Consider the following 20,163-nt stretch of genomic DNA (forward strand, 5'->3'; position numbering starts at 1 on the left):
TAAGAACCGTAGTGGGTTTACACACACAAATGGGGGCCAAGGGGGACGCTTTCAGGTCAGGATGGTACAAGGAGGGTCTGCGTGGTGCACGTTCTCATTTCTGAAGCAAGTGACGGTTCAGGAGTGTCACCTGTCCACGGGGGCCTCCGCCGTGAAACACGATACGGCTCAGATCCTCACCCACAAACCCCAAGAGCCGCTCCAGTAACGGATACCAGGTGGACTCCAGGCTTTAAAACCCATTAGAGCCGGACGGCGCTGAAGTGCAATGTTTATAATTAGTTTCAAGTGATTGGTTTCACAGTTCCTGCTTGAATTCATGAGGAAATGAAGCCGTCAGATGACAACAGTTGGTTGCTGAGCTGTTCGTCCTTACGTAGAGGCAAAAACAACACATATTAGGTAAATAGAGGGAAATATTATATATCGTTGAGAGAAATATTAGCAACCATGCAGCAGTCGCTAATGGAGCCCTTAATCACTTCAGGGCAAAACGTCTAGAATTCCATTATTTTGTCCACCGGTAGATGGGAAAGGTTTAGTATTCTGTTCTTTACTCATTTACCGTCTGTTCATCCACCCTTTTTCTGTTATTTATTCCTCATTGAGGTATCAGGAGGGTCATGAATCACGAACCCGACCATCTCACACACACACACACACACTTAATGTTAATGTACATTTGGTTTGCTGAGTGTTTTTTAAATTTGCTGTCAGAGGCTCAATTAAAATATATATATATATATATATAAAATGATATTGACATTATATTAATGATGTATGGCTGATGTGAGGCTCTATCATGTTTGTTTTGTAGCCAGAACAACCCTTGAGACTCCAAAAGGAACTTGAATCTATGTTTCCATTAAATAATCCCTCAGGTCAGTTTGGTTTCATTTATCTTTCTGCGTTTATGTGGAAGCCCGTTGGTTCATGCCAATGACAAACAGCCACAATGAACAAGACCAAAAAGCCTTAGTCTGACACATTTTATTGCTTTGTAAAATAAAAATAATCTGAAACCTCTGGATGAAAATGTCCTGTGACACCACCTGGAACAGGCAGAATAAAAAGTATTTGGCATGTCAACTGATATTGGCTGTATGGAGTAAATGGGTGGCTGTAACCCCCCTCAACAACAGGAAACAGGCGCCGCCACGTGCACCTTTCTGGACAGGCTGACCTACTTCTTTCATTGATGAAACACCACTAAGTTAAAGAGTGAATGTGCAAACACCCTGTACACATGTTATACTGTATTGAAATGAAGTCTTTCTGAATTTTCATGGCAGACAAACCTAAAATGAAACCAAAGGATGGCACTGATGCGTACGGCGAGGATGCAGCGGCGCCCCCTCGCCTGTGACGCTGGCGTGTATCTTGGCTGAAGAGCAGAGTTTTTCTACCTGCCGAATAATCTCTAAATGACTCAACGGCGGCGCGAACAAAGACGAGATAAAACATGACAACACAAAACTTCAAGTATGTTCCAAATGCAGCTTCTAAATCTGGGTGCGGGACTAAAGTCTAGGCATGCAGACGCCACGGTTCATGTGCACCAACTTTCTTTTTCCATGGAAAAAAAAGAAGAACTGCAAAGTGCAAATTAGGGAACCCGGTGCACTCCGGGACTTATTTTTGGCTCCCTTCTTTTTCTAAGAGGCTTGGCTTTCTACTATTTTGTTCACTTTTGTGATGCTTAAATGTGGCACGTTTAAATATTACACAGTTAAAATATGAAGCATTAGAGTTTGGAAGTTGAAACGGGTGCCTGGGCTCCACCTCGCTCCTTCAAAATCTAGGACGAATATATTAAAACCTCCAAAAAAAAGAAAAAATCTCCAATATAAATCAGGAAATAAATTAAATGCTAAAGTAACTGATTACTGCAAGCAAATCAAAGCTGTTACATCCACTTCTGCAACCAAGGTACAGGATTTTTGTATCATTCCGTTCCTGTGTATCACATCAGCATTCATGGAAACCCTATAAAATTATAAGTACATAAATAAATCTTGCTTTTTTTTTTTTTAAATAATTGTTTTCCATTTACAGTACCGTGACTTGTAACTGTACAGTAAGTAGGTATGATACAGCAATTACAATGAGGAGAGACGGGTCAACCCACTCTCTGGTGGTGCCGGTGGGGAGTGCAGGTGGGCTGCTGGACTGGTCGGGTCCAAATTAAGCAGGATTGTAGCTCCATCTAAAGTCCAGAGCTGCCTTACAGTGAGGACTGAATATTGGCCGAGTGAGTCAGGGAAGGGGAGGAATTAAGGTCAACAGACAAGGTGGCAGAAGCCCGGGTTGCCACGGTGACCTCCAAAGTGGCTTTTCTGGCGGCGAAAAAAGGCTGCTTGAGCGTGGCGGCGCGGCCAAAGCTGGACGAAGGCCACTTCATGATGAACTGGGCGGTCACTGGCAGCAGATACCTGTGCAGACGGAGAAGAGCGAGGGATTAGGGGAAAGGGTGGACGTAATGAGAGGATTAGATATGCAAAGGTCACAATTTAGAGGTCAGAGCTGCATTAGCGCTCGGTACTGAAATCACATACCACCCACCTTTCATATATTGTAGTGATTGAGCAGCTATATTAATGTCCTGGGGATGCAAACATATTGTGACCTAACCTTAAAATCAAGAAAATGGCTGCAAATTATGATGATTTCCACAACTGTCTTGTTTGTAAATCCACAAAAGCGATGAGGCTAAATGACGGACCCACAGTCGGGAGCCCGGATGTGGCTGGGTTCGTTTTAAAGCAGCAAATACGCGGTCTTCCTCCCGGCTGGAACCAGCACCTGCAAATCCTCACCTATTATTCTGAGGAATTTATGTCTGAACCCTCCTCAGACTCTTCTATGACACCTTCCAGCGAGACAGAGCAGTGAGGCAGCTCCTGCTAACAGCGTTCCAGTACCTGAGAATGAGAGCAGCACCAGGTTGAGATGGATGGAGTCAGGTGAGGCTGAACCCTGCTCCCATCCCAAGGTTGTCAGAGGAATGCCAGATGAGATGATCCTGGCTAAAGCTAGCTGAACGTTAATGGCGGACGTGAAACAGTCGTCTGGATGGATGGTTCCTCGCGGATTAGCTGAAAGAATGAATTTCCCAGACTTTCTTGTTACGTTCACAGCCAAGATCTTTAGCTAATAAACATATACACCTGATGCTTGTGTAAATGAGCGGAACGGTTACAAGAAACGGTCCCTCTGGAGGTGTTTAAGATGTAACAATCTAATCAGACGGGAGCCACTGGGGCTGAGGATTACAGTGACGCAATAATATCTTCTTTTAAACTGGAGCTGCAACAACGCGCTTAATTCTCTGACAGCTCGTTCTCTTTGTGAAATAGCTCTCAGACAAATTACACTGCGGCTGCTTCCAAAGTTGACCAGAGAGGAGGGGGAGGGGGAAAAAGGCGCCCGTCACTGAGGGGTCTCTCTGTACAGCTCCAGACCCAAGAGAGTTACGAGGGATTGGAATTAACTTCATTTAGTCCAACAAGAGTGCCCTTGAAATGGCTCCAAGTGGGCTGTAGGTACCCTTCCAGCACTTCTCTGGTGCTAAATGGTGCAAAGAAGAAAAAAAGCTGATGACAAGAGGAGGTCAGTATCTGCTCAGTCCTTTTACAGATCTACCCGGCAGTTTTCATCCCAACATGGCGCACGTTCTTCTGTCTTCTCTTCCCTCTCGTCCTGTGGTTGCCTCCTATTCGCTTCATTTTCATAGCGTCCTCACTGAAACCTCCACGTCCGAAGGATGGAAATTACCCGAGAAAAAAGGGGGAAATAAAATATTGAGCGTTCATTTGAGGCGGAGTGGGAGATCCTCCGGTATGGAAGGGGTAGAAATGTCCACTGTCCCTCCAGGCTACTTTGACTCGAACCCTTATTTGGCATCAACTAGGTTCCTCTTGTTTCTGATTAAGAAGGTCGTCTTGGCAACAGGTTGGCGGGAATGGAGAGAAGAGAGAGAGAGAGAGAGGGAGGGAGGGAGACGGACACGCCACCGACCAGCTACCTCTGTTACCACTGACGGGCCTTCGACACAGGCATTATGTCCTCTGTCAGGACTGCCAGGGCACATTAAGGGGGGGTCCAGATGAGATGAGATGCCGTGGTCGGAGATGGGGGGGAACACCGCTGATGCAATTCTAAGCCAAGATGTACAAAAGAGGCTTAAAGGTTATCTGCAGCCCACCTTCTACCCGACACCCCGATTAGCCCTAATTACTGCCACACTTTTCAAACAGCTGAAAGTTAATAGACTCTGAAACTTTTGCCATCATGGGAAAAACTGTCTTTTTGGATGTAACGTAATTCAAGGCTTAACGAGAAAGTCATTAGTGGAGCTGTTCTGCTACTTCCTCTCGACTGCCCACACAGAAGGACCTGCGAGACCCGCGAGGCTGTTGTTGACACACCTGATTATTAGACTGGCTGGAAGAAAGATGCTTAAAAGAGATCAGGCGGGTCTGGTCAACAACGGAGAGCTTTTTATATAATAGGCTCATTGGGATGCCCATTAAAAGGTTCAGAAAGCTCTGAAAAATGAGAATGTAACATCAAATGTTCATGCAAATAAAGCCTCTTAGTTAAAATAAAAATGAAACAGTAGCATTCAGTGGAGGGGGCATTTCATGTGAGTTTGAAACAAATCATGGTTGTTTTGGTGTAGAATTATTGGTTAGTTTAATGGTTTCCATTTAAACTGCTTTACTTGGGTCGCACCAATCTACTGCCAAAAAAAGGTGACGTTTATCTAAATCAGAATGCCGTTAAATCCAGAATCTAGCTCCACATGTGCACACTTTAGTCAGAGTCGGTCTGAGAGTGCAACAATTAGGAGAGGATGAGATGCACGTGCACGCCCACGCACTCTCCTCTGCACACAGTCTATCATCTCATATAAATCTTATGCATCAATAGGAAAATAATCCTAATTGCTTCACAGCTCTGAGTGAAGTGGGGGGGCTGCTTCTGACTGCTCGCTGTACGTCTGATGGAGGCGCGTCGGCCGTCTGGGCTGTGAAACTGCGAGCGGAATGGAAAAACGGAGCCATTTTCTGCTTTCATGAGACATGAGGAGAGTGGTGCTCAGCATGATCAGGGCACTGATGCAGCACAGGTGAGGCGCTCGGCTCCCACCGAGCCCACTCGTACTGAAAATGCACTCAGGGTAAGATGCTCTCGAGAAAAGCGCCGGGTGAAATGCAGAACTGGGCGTGTGTCGGCGGGGTGATTGGCTGGCGATGTACTGCAAGCTGGTTGCAAATGGTTACAGTGTTGACAAACAGTGTTCCAAACAGTCTTATTATGATTCCTTCTCCGGTCCCGTTCCAGTCTAACATGCTGATTATAGATTTAAGCCCAAAACATTTCCCGTTTACGAAGCTGTGTGTCAATCCAGATAAACAATAGTGGTGGACAGGAGAGAGGACAAAGCCAGACTGTTGGTCGTGCAGTCACAGCAGCCATCACTGGATAAGTGGGGTGGGGGGGGCAAGCCTGAGTTGCAGCTGTGAGGTGGTGGGAGCAGCAGGAAACAGACAGTGTTGGAAAATGGGGGAAGGGAGCGGGCGGGAGGTTAGCAGAACTAAACCCAGCAGAGACCTGCAACGAGGGGCGAAGAGACGGAGGAAGAAGAGGAGGAAGAAGCGGCGGCGGCGTCAGCGGGGGTGGAGCCATGGGTAGAGGCCGGTCCGGCGGTAAATGGTAAGCTTTTTTATACAGACATATATAAACAGAAGAAATAAAGAGAGACAGACCAATGTACGTTCAAATAGACCTGCAACAAAACACTGATACGCTTGTGCACGCTGTGTTATTAAACCCTGCCGTTCCATAACGAATCCTCCCTAATACTCACTCAGTCCACAAGGAAATGAATTTATCTATGAAATCAATAGACCGGAGATGAAACGATCAATAGTGTTCCAGTGTAAAGCGGCTCCAACGTGTACACAAACCCTGCGCGCTGTTAACAGCTAAGGTTTTATACTCCGGGCACAAAGTGATAGCCTTTTAAAATATGTGCAGGAGTTATGAATCATGTAAAGAGAAGCCCGAGGAATAGAGGATCTCTCTCTGTCTCATAAGGTCATTTGATGCATAGGCTCATCTGGGCTCTAATTGAATTAAGCAGGCCTCCAGGGGCCCCGGGCTAACCTGAGTGCTAATCTGTGGGCCATTATTTCCTGTTAACAGCACACTCTTTCTCTCCTTCTCCCCAACCTTCTCCCTAACTGTCTGCCAGCCTGAAGCTTATGCTCCTTTTAAAACACCGCCTGTCGCGTCCTGCAGGGATACAACTTAAAAATAGAATGGGGGTGATTTTTATGTTTGTTTGTTTGTTTGATGGTGTCGTGTGATGAGGATGATGGCTCTGAGACTCCGTGGAGTGAGGAAAGAGGAGGTTTCCAGAGAGAGCGCTAATGTAACTGTTGAAACCTTCAAAGCTTTTCTGCCTGTCAGTGTGTGTTCATTAGGTTTGTTTCTTTTTTGTCCCTTAATCTAGGGCATTTTATACTTAAGAAAGCTTTTTTTCTTGGGCTTCTCTGTGATTTGCACAGCTTCAGGTCTGTGCAGAGATCATCCCAGTCACTGATAGTTACCTTTTTAATCAGATTTCATTCAAGCAACCTTTAAACCTGCTTTATAAGCACTGGGCACAGCTTTAATTTGAGAGTCTCAGTGGACTGAACAGCTCAAATTGTGTCCCTTGTGCTTATTCAGCCACTGTAATGGAAAATAAACTGTCTGAGATGGAGCAGAGACTCTCAGAAAGAAGAAAAGAAAAAAAACCTGACATTGTCCTTACCTAGTATCATCCCATTCAGGGATCAGTCCGGTCAAAGAGCGGGACTCTGATACAAACTTGTAGACGACCAGCAGGCAGTCTCGGCACAGCTGGACCAGCCGGCGGCAGCACTTCAGCTCCTGTGGCGAGACCACCTCGCTGCTCTTACTGAAGATGTGTTCCCATGATGAACTGGGGAGAACAGAGACATCGCAACACTCAGGGACATTTTTGGTAATGAAAAATGACGTAAAATACGATTATCATCTGACTGTCCACAAGCCAACGCACGCTCCTGCACACAGGAAGACAGACGGATGCACAGAGAGGATAAAAGAAAACAAGTACAGTTAACCCCCTTTACAGCCGTGGACATACCACCCACTGGGAGAGAGCTTAAACAACTGAGACGCGCAACTCCGGGGGGCATGTTTGATGTCTGCCCCTCCTTTTCCTCCTCGGCAAGAGGGTGGCGCTTTGACTGAAAGGCTTCAAAACTTTGCGTTTCCATTCTCTTCCTTCGAAGTCTTTTACAAAGCCCTTTGAATTGATCAGCCACAATAGCTGCGGGGCTGTTTGTCCCTCAGATAAAATATCTAACGGGAGAAAGTCAGTACGTTTACACCGCGCTTGAAGGGACAAATCATTGCCTTAATCCGACTATAACCAGACAACTAACGTGCATGTAAATACATTATTCTGACTAATATCGGACTTCTTATCCTTACTCATCATCCCACCAGTTATCCAACTTTCTCCATTGAATGTACAATGGGACAAGGATGGAATTCCTTTAGGCTGTGTATGTAAAGGCAGATGGGACAGTGGAAGGAGTAAACGGCGGTGCTGGATTTGGAGGCTTCTTTTCACACGACATGATGTCACTGCGGCGACGCGACATCTTCACCCCCCCTGTTGGGCTTGACCGTGTTTTTGTCTTGTCCTGTTTATAGCAGGGGGTCTGGCCGATATCCAGCAGGCTGCCTGACTCATTCTGACTGGGCTATAATCAGACAGAAGCAGCAGGGTTTTCACCCGGGAGGTGATGCTACGTTAAGCTAATCTTCACCAGCATCTACCACTCGACCCACACTTTTCTCTGCCTTCTTTGGGTGTCTCATTTTCAATCCCTTGGCTCATTCTTCTGCTCTTTCCTTTGTCTCCAGGTCCCCTCTTCTTTTCCTGACTGCTTGTCGCTTCCATAGGCTCCATCTCCCACTCATCCTCAGCCTCACACTCCCTCAAATATGACTGTGAAGTTACACCAACGCCCTCTGTGCCACGGAAGACATGGCCCGAGAGCAACTAATCTATCAAGAACTAAGAGGAGTAGATTCAGGAAAGTGACAGTTTTATCAACGCAGCTGTATGCTAATCAGAGTTACTTCAGAGTTGTGAAAACCACCTCATTTAACAGCCAGTGTAAACTAAGAGGAAATATGGGTTTGAGGTTAAAATTGGCTTTGGTGTTTTACTCCTGCTGGATTCTTTCAGGGACAAGAGCAGGCGAGCGAGCTGTCACTGCCTTGACGTACCGCTGACAATCGCTTTTATCAAAAAGAACCGAAAAAGTAAACTTTAGAGTCTGATAACAAACTGAAATAAAAGAACCCTGACTCCCATATTCAGCCCTTTTCTGCTTCCATTCAGTCCTCGGCCCTTTTCTTGCGCTCACCTGTGATATAACCCTAATTAACAGCCGGGATTTGTGACCCTAAGATGCGACCCTGTCTCCACTGAGTATTCTGTGTGGTTCTTTCATTCCTCAGAGCTTTCATGAGTGTAGCAGGGTCTACGCGGTCTGTCACTCATTCTCTGTCATTCTGCTGCCACTGCATTCCTAGTTATATTGAATACAAGCGAGAAAACTGTCCCCACTGTCATTGAAATTGATATATTGACAACCGCTCTTCTGGAGGGCACGGTATAGAGTGAATAGGCTAGAATAAAGCTATCGGAGGGTGAAAGAGGAGTGCTGGTAATTGGACTGCAGTACTTGTTTGTCCTGCTTTAAAGGATTATGTTGTCATGAACACGTCTACAGCCTTCACTTTTTTGCACTGAAAACTCGCCGGCTGGGATTCGACCGCAGTGTCTTTGCTCCTTGTAACTTGGCTACCTGCTGTTGGAGAAGCAGCTCCACAGGCCCTGGCCGTGACTCCAGAGCAGCCTGTTGAAGACGCGGTTAAAAAGGCGGTACAGGTGGAGACTGTCCACATCGGGCTCCCTCCAGATCCGCTGCAGCGCCGAGCGCACGTTGGTTCGCACGATATCCAGCACCTGGTGAAAGGTGGGAGGAAAAGCTTGAACGGAACATGTAATGATGACGGAGATGAGCGGTGATAAAGGCGATGGTGTGAATCATTGATATGCATCTCACGTTTGAAAGCCGCTTTTTTTTGTTGTTTTTTTTTTCAAAATCGTATTTCTGCTGTAAAATAAGCAGTCACGGAGGCTTCCTGGGAAACAGAGGGAGGCGCACGAGACGTCCAGCAACACAGGCAGGATTTGCATAAACCAAAAACTTGCATACATTCGTGTTCAGGCGTGCGCACGCGAGAACGAGAGGCATCAGGGCAAACAGTGGAGAGCAGGGAAGAGGGCTAATTGCAGCACCAAATGTCAGTCTTAGAAAGAGGGTGTCAGAAGTCTCCAGGCAGTCTGAGGACATCTGCACCAGCATTTCATTTCCCCTTCCCCATCCTTCTTTACTGCCTCATTTTGGGCCCTTCTGAGCGCAGTGCTCTGGCCCTTCTGACTTTGATTCTCCACTCCTCATTACTGACGCAGCTCTCTTGCTCTGTCTGTGTGGTTGTGATGCAAAGAGGTGATATTCCTCCACAGTATTGTGAGGGAAGGGGGCACATACGCGCCAGAACAAACCACTTGATAAGTAAGCGCATGCAGATATGTTTTGGGACGGTAATCAGACGGTTCAGCAATAGGTGTTGCATTCATGACCTCTGCCTGCTGCTCATTAGGGCTGCTCCACTCCAAATAAAACATCAGCTCGCGCCAACATATCCCAGAAGAGAGATGATCATGGTGGTGCAGGGAGCTGCGGCTCAAAGATCATATCATTGCTGGCACGCCTACTGGATGCCATTTTATATCTAGTGATCTTGTTGGTTTTGTTTACACCCCATTTCACGTCTCCAGCTTTCGTTTTTTGGCACGATAATGATCTTCAAGCATCTCACACGTTAACGAGCGTTCTCCCATGTTTAACTCGGAATTACATGTTGTATCCTGAAACAATTTCAGAGGAATTTGTGGGAACAGCGGTGAACCTTTTGTTATATTAATTAGCACTTTTACATTACAGGTCAAACTGTTGATGTTTGTCCATAATTTAAAATGTTTTAGGCAAAACTTATTCCATTCCTATTTATGAACTGTGCCAGCTAGATGAATTGGTAATTAGCATCTCACTAAATAGGAAGCCATACTGTATAGTAACCTGGAGGATTTTCCAGCCATATTCTATAATCAGCCTATAACTGATAACCATGAATGAAACAGCAGTTAGAGCCAGATTTAAGTGTTATTGCGCTATTGTTGACATAAACACACACGCCGATGCACAGAAAAACCTTCTCAAATGTTAATTTCCTCTACATGCACCATGAATACAGAAGTAGGACATTGCATCTGCAAAATGATGAAATTAATTACATTTTAATGCTTTTGAAGGTTACATAATATGTGCTATTTAATAACAACAAGACATTAAATTGGTAAAACAATCCTATTTTAAATTCATCGCTAGTAAAGGCAAACTGTGACACACAAGTCTCATGAATTGGCTGAATTAAGACATTTTGATGCAGTTATAGTGCAAAAATCACCTTTCGTTGTTTGGTGGAATCCAATTTCACCAGCCAATAGGAGGCCACTTTTGATTTATGGTATTTCCAGTTGTCAAGGATCTGTAAGTAAAAAAAGCATTTTTTTTATCATTAAAGAGGAATTATTAAATGAAGAACTGAATGTATAAATTCATTCATTTGATGATTTGTGGTGTGTGAGTTAGAAATCCTTGGGGCATGTGACGTTATGCTCAAATACAATGTTGAATATTCCCATAGACGTGCTGCTCCTGCCAAAATCCCTGTGTACCTACAGGTGCTGTTATTGTTGCTCAGTTGACTTAGTCTGCATCTCCCCACAGGTGCATATAAACCTCGCACATCACATGCCCGATCCCCTGCAAACACCATTCCCATTGGGAGGCTCCAGTGTAAACTTTTTGTTTACTCATGCTCTCTTTCTATCTGTCACAAACACACACACACACACACAAATACACACAGGCAAAACCTCCAGGGTTTCCAGGTACACACAAATACAGCAGTGTACACTTCCGTTGTCACTCTGGGCTTACATCACAACAAGCATTCGTTGGTAAAGATTAATTATATGCCAAAAGGACATTCTTTCTCTCTTACTATCAGTGTTTCCATGGTAACCCCATTTGACTTAGTGAGCAGTCCAGGTGTGATGTTACTTATCCACCACGATGCCATCCCACCCTGATGTTGAGTGCCTGTTGCTAAATATACTTAAAATTATGCTTCTGGCGTTAACTGAATGGCCCTCCCAGTTCCATCACAGAAAGCACGTCTGAATCTGCATCTGATGCCTGTCTCAGATTATGGCCGCATGCCCTCATCGGCTGTTTGCTGTGCTCACATCTTGAGAATTAAAGCTCTCTCATGCAGAATGAACAGGTTTTCTCCCCAAACATGATGTCCAGTAACCTCTCGAGGAGCTGCAGAGCCACAATGCATCTCAAAGGGACTCGACTCAACAAAATAGAATAAACACCTTTCTGTTCACAGCCTCCTCTCAGGTGATCCTCTGTGACTGACTGATGGTGCTCTGAGCAGCCGGGAAGCTGACGTGCTCCACTAAGAGCAGTGAAAATCTCTTAAGGCCCAGTGCACCAATTAAAGCAGACTGTTGAATTTTTACCTCAGGTACTGACCCAAATAATAGGTTTGATATGGAGATGGGTCAGTATCAGAATCAGGGCTAATATGGAGACTGGTCTTTACAGGACCGTGAACCTCCTGGTAAGTCTGAAGTTGCGCAACAAAATGCTAGAAATGTCCATACAGTGAGACATATAACCTACTAAAAAAGAACCTGCCTTTTATATCACAGATAATGAATACAGACCAGATTTGAATGTAGGTGGTGAATGAGTAGCTCGCTTATGTTCCATACAGTGCTGCTAAAACACCTTCACTTCCGGTGGCAAAGACTCTCTCTCCCTCTCAGACGCTGCGGAGTGAAAAAACACCACTGAGCTATTTTAATCCCTGTCTTCAATCAGATTCATACATGAGTCAGGCTGAAAGGTTGCCTAAAGGTTGTACACAAACAAAACAACAAAAAACCCCAACAAAAAACACGCTGATTTCTTTTCCATTTTGAGTTTTTCTCACTTATACCTGTTTTTGCTGTTTATGATTCCACCATCCGTCATTCTGGTGGTCACGACACTGCAAACACAGCTGCTGAGGAGACTAATGGCCCTTACTGTTCAAAATTGAGAACCGTGAGCTGGACACATGAACACAAATGTAACACAGTCCAGCTGAAGTGTTATTTTGGTGGGATTTCAATGTCAGCCACCTTTTGGCCTGTTTCTGGATTTGAACTGTCAAAAAAGTATCATCTCCCATTTTAAATCGTATTTAAACGACATATGTTGAGATAACTTGCGATTGCTTTAGTAAAAGATCCCATAGAAGTCAAAGCCCTATTTTATGTAGTTTCTACTTGCATACCTGAACGCTTTTCATCCATGACAACAACTTCACTAGAGAGTAGCATGATTAAACTCACCTCATCCAGCACGGACTCGGCCTCTTCTTCTGATTTGCCTGGAAATCTTATCCTCATAGCGGTGAGGGCAGCCAGAGTCTGGTTTACGAGCTCGGCCTCTTGTTCTTTACTCCGTAGATTTATCAGCGGATCACCCTGCAGGCAGAAAAAAGGACAGAATTAAGGACGTATCACAGTTTTACTGGAGCTAATCAACATTAAGGCAACCTAGAATTATATTATCACAACTGCAAACACATTTAAAACATCTGCTGTGAATGCTACCATTAACATATTTGATATTGTTTTCATAATATGGTGTTAAGAACACAGTTCTAAAAGGCGATGCTATAAACATATTAGATCTTTTAATGATCAGAGCATCTGTTGTGTTCCTGCATCTTACAATGTTGGAGTGGATGGTCCCAAGGCTGTTGCTGTGGGGGACGCGGGGGGCGGAGACGCTGCGACTCAGCGAATGAGATCGCAGCGTGGCGGAACTCGGCCTGACCAGTGGGGCGGCCGAGGAAAATGTCGGAGAGGGCCTGGTGGACGAGGAGCGCACCTCGCCGGGTGAAGACAGGGAAGCGATTGAGCGGGGGCAAGAGATGGACCTTCTGATGGGACCCGGAAGTGTCGGGGAGGCAGAGGGGACGGGGCTGCTTTTGAGCGACTTGACTGGATGCTTCCAGCCCATCCGACCTGTAAACGCAACATAAAAAGCAGGGAAGTCTGACGTAGTCTAGCAATAAGATTCCCAGTGCCACATTTATCTTATTAACTGCACAGCAGACTCGGCTGATTTGGGGGATGATTCAAGGAACAGTTCTCCCTCGGTTCTCAGACACACAATAAAGGAAAAAAAGAAACTCAAGTTCCATCTTATCGCTTGTACTCATCTGAGTGCATGTGCGTGTGTATAATATATATATGTGCAAGTGTGTATCTGCTGAACCCTCCAAGGTTCAACAATTTCCAAATGACAGATTTACAGGCTTTAGTCTTGGTGGTTTGGTATGGAGTAGCGCTTGGCAGGGTAACTACTTCTCTGCACACTCTCTCGCTCACACACAGTTCAAATCCTTTCATGGGCTTGTCATGTGCATAAGTAGTCCTCGCTCTTGCCCAATGAAATCAGCAGCCTACAATGAAACCAGAGATTTTTTTTCCCAAGGCTGACGGCTGAATAGAACGCTGTCTTCTCAAGTTTATGGGAACTGGGAGATTTACGACAATCATCTGTGTGACTGACCGGCACTTGTCTCCTTTATCGTAAAACAAGATTTACGTGATGATGATGACGATAACTAAAACACTCCGTATGCTGGCTATTCTTCAGGCCATAAAAAACTCTTTATTTGTAATAGTGTGTTCTGGCAACTTTTTACTTTTGCAAGAGGAATAAATAGGTAAATAACAAGATTTTAAAAAATGAAAATAAGTAAACCAGTCTTAAGAAAAGAAATATAAATACAAAACAATGTTGCTTCACCTGAGCGTTCAGCGCTGTGTTTCTCCTTATTGTCTCCAAGGTCGTAAGAAACCTTCTTCTCCTTCTTCTCCCCCTCTCTCCCTCCTCCTGCTTTTCTCCTCTCCTCTTCATCCTCATCTGAGGAGGAGCAGGAGTTATCGGCGCTGCTGCCGCTGGTGAAGTCAGCCAGGTAGTCGGGTCGCTGGCGTTTTGAGCTCTGACTGCATTCTGGCATAGCCGTCAGAGGCTGGCAGGAACACAGACATGCATTAGTACGTAATACATGTGCAGTGAGTCATTATGCACTGATATGTTATGTTATCTCTATTACAACCACGCCGGCAGTATTAATAAAGCATTTATACATCTGTTATTTAACAGTTAGAACAGACTTTGCTGTCAGACAACCCAAATTAATGTGCAGGAAGTAATCGCTGGGCCTACAGGTTTGCCGACGGGCAGCTGGAGATATATAGAGATTAATTACATGAAAGGAAAATAAAGACCGAGGTGGGAGCGGATGAGCAATGGGATGAGAAATAAAAAAGGAGGACAGGATGAAACATTTTAAACAAGATACGCAGGATGGAATAGAAAAATAGAGCTCGATGATCTTACAGTATGATGGAAAGCACAGGGAGATGAAATCAGCCTAAACTGTAATATGTATGAGTAAGATTTAAGAGGGGGAAGAAAAGCTCATTTAAAAAATGAATATAAAGGTCTGAAAATTGGTTAGAACCTTACATCCCAATCATACGCTAAATCCGCACAAAACCTAGAAAGCCAAGTTAGTAATAAGCGTACAATTCTAACTGATCTGGATCTAGAACCGTTCTCCCGAGTAAGATTTCATCCTCGCATTCTTGAAGGAATTCCTGTTATTTATCCAAGAATTTTCAACATTTCATTTATCAGATAAAACAACTTGGCACGTTAAAACAAGCAATAATGAAGGCTTTTGCTATTTTACAAACCTTCCGGGACTGTAGGTGGCGCAATAGCTGCTGGCATCATGCACAGACGTGAAGTAGTCACATCTGCTTCAAGCTGTGTTACAGATTTATGCAAACACAACCTCCCCAGACTAAGACAATGTTACACACAGTATAACTAAAGAACTGAGCTGGCCAAAAAAAAAAAAAAATGGTTGGCTCATCCTGCTGGTAAAAATCCTCAACTCAACTCTTTCCTTCTATTTCTTGCACTCTCTGAGTGTACATAGCATTCCTTCCCTTGAAATCCAGACCTTAATCCCTTCTCACTCCTCTCCTCGAGCTTTCATACACACTGAATGGTTCCTTTCCGACAGATGGCTTGTGAGCGCTACACTCTGAGGAGCGAATCTATCCGTCACAGTTCTTCTCCCCCCCTTATCTAAACATCTCTTCCACACACACTAAGCAACATTAAAACTGATGGGGTCCAAATTAATTTGGACAACAGCAATTGTGTCTGAACGAGTCCTTATTCCAGCGAAGGCTCCTCTAATGTGGCGCTGAACTGCCCTGTTGCCTCTCTAACGCACGCTTTGAGTGTTCCGGCCAATTTAGCGCTCAAGCGAGGGATGGATGTAGATTTGCAGAGGGAGAAATCAGCCTAGAAAGGATGGCGAGGGAACAGGGCGACGTAGGGAGCCGCGCTGTCGTGGGAAATGGAGGTGGCTTACAGGTGTGTGACACAGAGACAGAGGAAGAAAGAGAGGCAGATAGACAGAGAACCACGGAGACAGCTTGACAGCTGTCCCCTAAGGGACTTTTTTTCCCCCTTTGGGCTTCATTTAAATTCTTTTCTTTCTTGCCTATCCTGTTGCCGCCCCCACCCCCCTTTATTTTTCTCAATCAGGTCCAATGTGCTTTCTGTGGGCATTATCTGCCTACCTGCCCTCGTCCTCCGTCCCCATTTCTCCCTTTCTGATACTTTCCTTTGCACTTCTTCTGGGGTCCTTTGAGGAGCGAGGCCATTATTTTCCGCTTCTCTCGTTGGGTTTTTCTATTCTCCTCTCTAATTTTCACTCACCTTAGGTCCACGCTGCCTGGAGGACTTTCCCGTTAGCTTCTCGTCGTCCAGTTCACACTGCTCCAGCAGGTCCAAGATGTCCTCCTCCTGCAGACCAGCCAAAGACGATACATAGAGAATGACACAGGTTTCTGAATATGGAGCATTATTTTTCCCGACTGGAATAGAATGGGTTATGACAAACACAACCAAACAAAAAAACAGATTAGGGCACGCTTGGATATTCACAACCTCCAACAATGATGGACTCAGTAAAAATACATCACCTGAAAAGGACAGAAATTTAAAATTGATTCAAAAATTACTTTATGAAATTGCTCTTTTTTGACACAAGAAAATAACAACCATTGTAATTTTCCAGCCTCTGTTTCTCTCTAATGTCTTGACTGGCAGCCAGTGACTTGATCCCATGCTGCATCCCTACTGCTCCAAAGAGCATTGGCTAGCTTTTAGCTTTGCTCAAGCTGTCACTCTGTAGAAGATTAACGAGATTATACTGTATAGCACAAAAAAAGACATTGACATTCAGTCAAGAAACCCAACTTCTTCTTCATCTTAGATTAGATTTTAAAATGTACGGGGGATGAAAAAACATTTTAATTAAATTAGAATTATTTGTGGTCTGATGACTATCAAATTGAAATCCGTCATTTTAAGGTCCGTCGTCACCATGAATTTTCAAGATTAGTGCCTCAATGGTTCTTTCGTCCAGTTGTTTCTCGTGATTACATTCTTAGATAGAATCCTTTGTTCCGATTATCTGCTTCCATATTTTGAATCGCAGCCAAATCTGTTTCTCAGCTAAATTAAACCAACCTCAATCTGATGGTTCAACTGCGTTTCGTGTCAATCAATGATTGACAACGCCATTAAAACAAAGACATATTTAAGTATACCTTTCTAAAAAAAACAATTACTCTAATGCGGAGCTGGGCTGCTGAGGAATTTGATCACTGTAGATAATAATGTTTTACCTCAGTTATGAATTAGTTATCAGAGACTAGAAGGTGATACAGCCTTCGGGGCATTTTCTTCTTTAAAAAAGGCACTTTCTTCCAAAGTTGGACTTAAACACCAAGGTATTCTTGGTCAAAATTGTCTCATATTGTTACTCCATTTCCAGTGAAATTACTGAAAAAGTATGCAAAGTTATAGCAGCTTTCAGGGACATACAGTATAATACGCTGTTGTTGGTTTCCAAGTGTGCGTCCATTCGCAGAGTTTAATGTGAGCTGCAGCACATCACATCCATCTACTTAATAAAGGAGTGACTCAAGGCTGAGGCCTCTTGAAAAGACTAAGCAAAGAAGAAAAATTGAAGAATTTCTTATTATAGAGAAACAAATGAGGAGGGTTTGTTGGTAAACCAGTAAGTGCAGCTCAGTAAATAACGGTGGAGTGACAGAGCAGATAGCAGCGGTGGAACAAAGACAGTGAAGGACGTTCTACCAGCCTTTACAAACTATTACGGACTGAGGGAGGCTACATACATTATTTTCGATATTTTCTGCCACTGTGGATGGAAACTTAAGAGAACCGTGTGTTTTCTCTTTCATAATTGTGTACATGTGTGCATGTCTTTGTGTATATTTTGGCATGCGTTTGTCTCTCTCTGCACAATTCAATGAGAAGTATGTGTGTGTCATTGAGGTACGTGCCTTCATTCGTTTCAGAGGATTATTCATTTCCTTTTGAAGTGAGGCAGCTCGCCCAGCGAGGAAGGTCTGAAAGGCGGCTGAGAGCAGGCTTTCATACTTCTCCAGCAGCAGCTTGTCATCTGGGGGGTATATGCGCCTGTAGGCCGCAGAGAAAAAGGCAGAAAAGAAAGGAGAGTATTGGAAAAGTGGAGAAAGGGGAAGAAAGGAAAAGGGGTCGTTAGTGCAGAAGACACGATGAAAAAGAGAGTGGAACTGGTATTTGGGTTCATTGAGCTGGTGGGAGTGATGAGGAGGAGACAAAGAAAGAACATTTGGACTGAGAAAACAACGGGATAGAAGGGAGAAGAAGAGAACGGTTGGCAACAAGCGACAATGGGTCAGAAGGAAAATCAGGCAAACGGCACAAGATGACACACAAGTGGGTGAAAGGAGGTAAAGAGAGGTCCAGCAGGTGAGATAGCTGGCACACAGGTGGAGCATGTTACAGGGGTTTGAACGAAGGGTGTGAAACAAAGACAGAAAAATGGAGAGTGGAAGCAGACTTAGAGAGGCACCTTTTCTGCTGCCTTCATCTAGCATAGCTACGCACGGCAGATGTGCCCTTCTGCATATGTTACAGTCTCTATTAACATGTTTTCATCCCCTACAAGGCTGGAGGAAGGCTGCAGTTTAATGTGTATGCAGCTCTTTTTGTTTAAAACCTCCCTCCAATCATTTCATCATAAAACTAACTGCACCCATCAGTAAAGAGGAAATATTCTCCTTAGGCCCTCTAGTAGTAATATAAAGGTGACTGAAAACCATGCATTGGTTCAGTTGGAGAAATGAATTTATTAGAGTGCGTTCTTCAGCTACACTCCATAGAATTTTTTTCTCTTTACGATACTGTTACATCTTTTCTAGCAAGCTGCTCCCAGTGCATTGGGGTCATTTCTGAAATCTCTACACTTTGACAGGCAGAGAAATAACTAATAACAGCAAAAAAAGGATTGCGAACACTTTCCTGATCTCAATCTGCAGATGTCAGCTACAGCAGGTATCATGATATATACGAAATGAATAATGCGGAACATAAATGCTATGTTGCAATGACAAAAGCAGGGAGCTAAGGGAAAATGTAATTTTTATAAAATCTAAAAGACAGAAATGAGATCATGGTGTTGCCAAATGAGTCAGATCTGCTTTTCTGTGAGCTGACTATGAAAAGTTGACCCATTTGATGCTTTCCAAAGACCCAGGTGTACTTAAGGGGTGGAAAAAATAGAACTGAGGAGAAAATTGAATGTGGAATGACCGTATATGCTTATTCTAATGCGTGTCTGAAACGGCAACATCTCGAACTTTGCCATCCCGTCTTAGATATTAATTCTCCGGCTCGTGTGCTCACAACAATGGCTGTTTCCAGCAGCGGTTATTTATTCTCGTGGGAGCTTGGTGTTTTGTAGATGACCCCACGAATACAGCCAGAGTTGGTTGGTGTTTTTTTTCCTTCTTCTTCTTACCTGTAGTTCCCCAGATGTTGCTTTTCATGTTCCTCCCTGGAGATCTGCTTGCGGACCTGGGCCAGTCGCTCTTTCTAGAGATACATTAGCAGCAAACCAGGACAAAGGAAAAGCCATGAATCACTCAGGAGAAAGTCACGGACACCACCGTCTTGCCATCCATTAAATAAAACAGGAATGAAGTCTTAAAGCCACAGAGGCTTTCGTTGCCTTACGCTGATAATTTCAAGACGTTCACACACTTCCAAGGCTGCTTGATTGACCACTGTTACAGAGAGGAGGGGCTCGCTCTGCTGCTTGCGACGCAGCATCATCATACTCTGTACCTTTGACGGACCAGTATTTGCCTCAGACTTCAGCCATAACAGCACTCAAAGAAGAGACAGTGCCCCTGTTAAAGTAGTGCCTCTGTGCCATCTTTCCTTATTCCTGGTGATTACTGTTGTGGTTGATCAAAAGGCTAATCAAAGAAGGAGGGAAATGGAAAGTACGAGTGGCTGCCACTTCTCTCCTATATGAGATGAGAAAAGCTCCTTGACTCCTTCATTTCAAAGAGAAAATAATTATATGGGTACGCCTGACGCAGGCAACTTTGATTCTTTTGACACAGCGAAAAGTAAGTGAAACTGATTTTTTTATCCCAAGGCTTTTGACTTCTTTGCAACTAACTCCATTGGAAATGCTGTAGTGAACAAATAAAAAGAAATACGATTTCATGATTAACCCAATGATAAGTTTCTTCAGCAGATGTCTGGCTGAGTGTTAATTTTTCCTGATGATGTTAGCTTATGATGCAATTGTCCAAAAATATGGAAAAAATAGACTTTAAGACTTTGTTATGACTTATGATCAGGCCTTAGGGTTGTATAACTGCTGTTT

At 44.2% G+C, this 20,163-nt stretch overlaps 1 protein-coding gene and 1 long non-coding RNA gene across 3 annotated transcripts in view; one reads left to right on the forward strand and one right to left on the reverse strand.

Moving 5' to 3' along the window:
• Positions 1 to 974: 974 nt before the first annotated feature.
• The window catches only part of ttll7 (tubulin tyrosine ligase-like family, member 7), a 43,908-nt gene continuing 24,719 nt past the window's right edge, over positions 975 to 20,163 (reverse strand). Inside the window, exons 12-23 of one of the 2 annotated variants that reach the window (XM_057037185.1) lie at positions 19,285 to 19,358; positions 17,783 to 17,918; positions 16,125 to 16,211; positions 14,127 to 14,352; positions 13,041 to 13,336; positions 12,656 to 12,790; positions 10,651 to 10,731; positions 8,922 to 9,082; positions 6,824 to 6,994; positions 5,617 to 5,723; positions 2,817 to 2,921; positions 975 to 2,432 (exon numbers count right to left, since the gene is read on the reverse strand). In XM_057037185.1, coding sequence (XP_056893165.1) covers positions 2,851 to 2,921; positions 5,617 to 5,723; positions 6,824 to 6,994; positions 8,922 to 9,082; positions 10,651 to 10,731; positions 12,656 to 12,790; positions 13,041 to 13,336; positions 14,127 to 14,352; positions 16,125 to 16,211; positions 17,783 to 17,918; positions 19,285 to 19,358 — 1,545 coding nt within the window. In that variant the 3' untranslated portion in view covers positions 975 to 2,432; positions 2,817 to 2,850. The remainder of the gene's footprint in view (positions 2,433 to 2,816; positions 2,922 to 5,616; positions 5,724 to 6,823; positions 6,995 to 8,921; positions 9,083 to 10,650; positions 10,732 to 12,655; positions 12,791 to 13,040; positions 13,337 to 14,126; positions 14,353 to 16,124; positions 16,212 to 17,782; positions 17,919 to 19,284; positions 19,359 to 20,163) is intronic. The other variant, XM_057037186.1, reaches the window with a different exon arrangement.
• Positions 5,589 to 8,426, forward strand: LOC130528165 (uncharacterized). The gene is made up of 2 exons (XR_008951226.1): positions 5,589 to 5,718; positions 7,969 to 8,426. It is a non-coding gene; the product is annotated as an uncharacterized LOC130528165 (long non-coding RNA).

Source organism: Takifugu flavidus, chromosome 7 (genome assembly GCF_003711565.1).
Source record: "Takifugu flavidus isolate HTHZ2018 chromosome 7, ASM371156v2, whole genome shotgun sequence".
In the NCBI taxonomy this organism is placed as follows: Eukaryota; Metazoa; Chordata; class Actinopteri; order Tetraodontiformes; family Tetraodontidae; genus Takifugu; species Takifugu flavidus.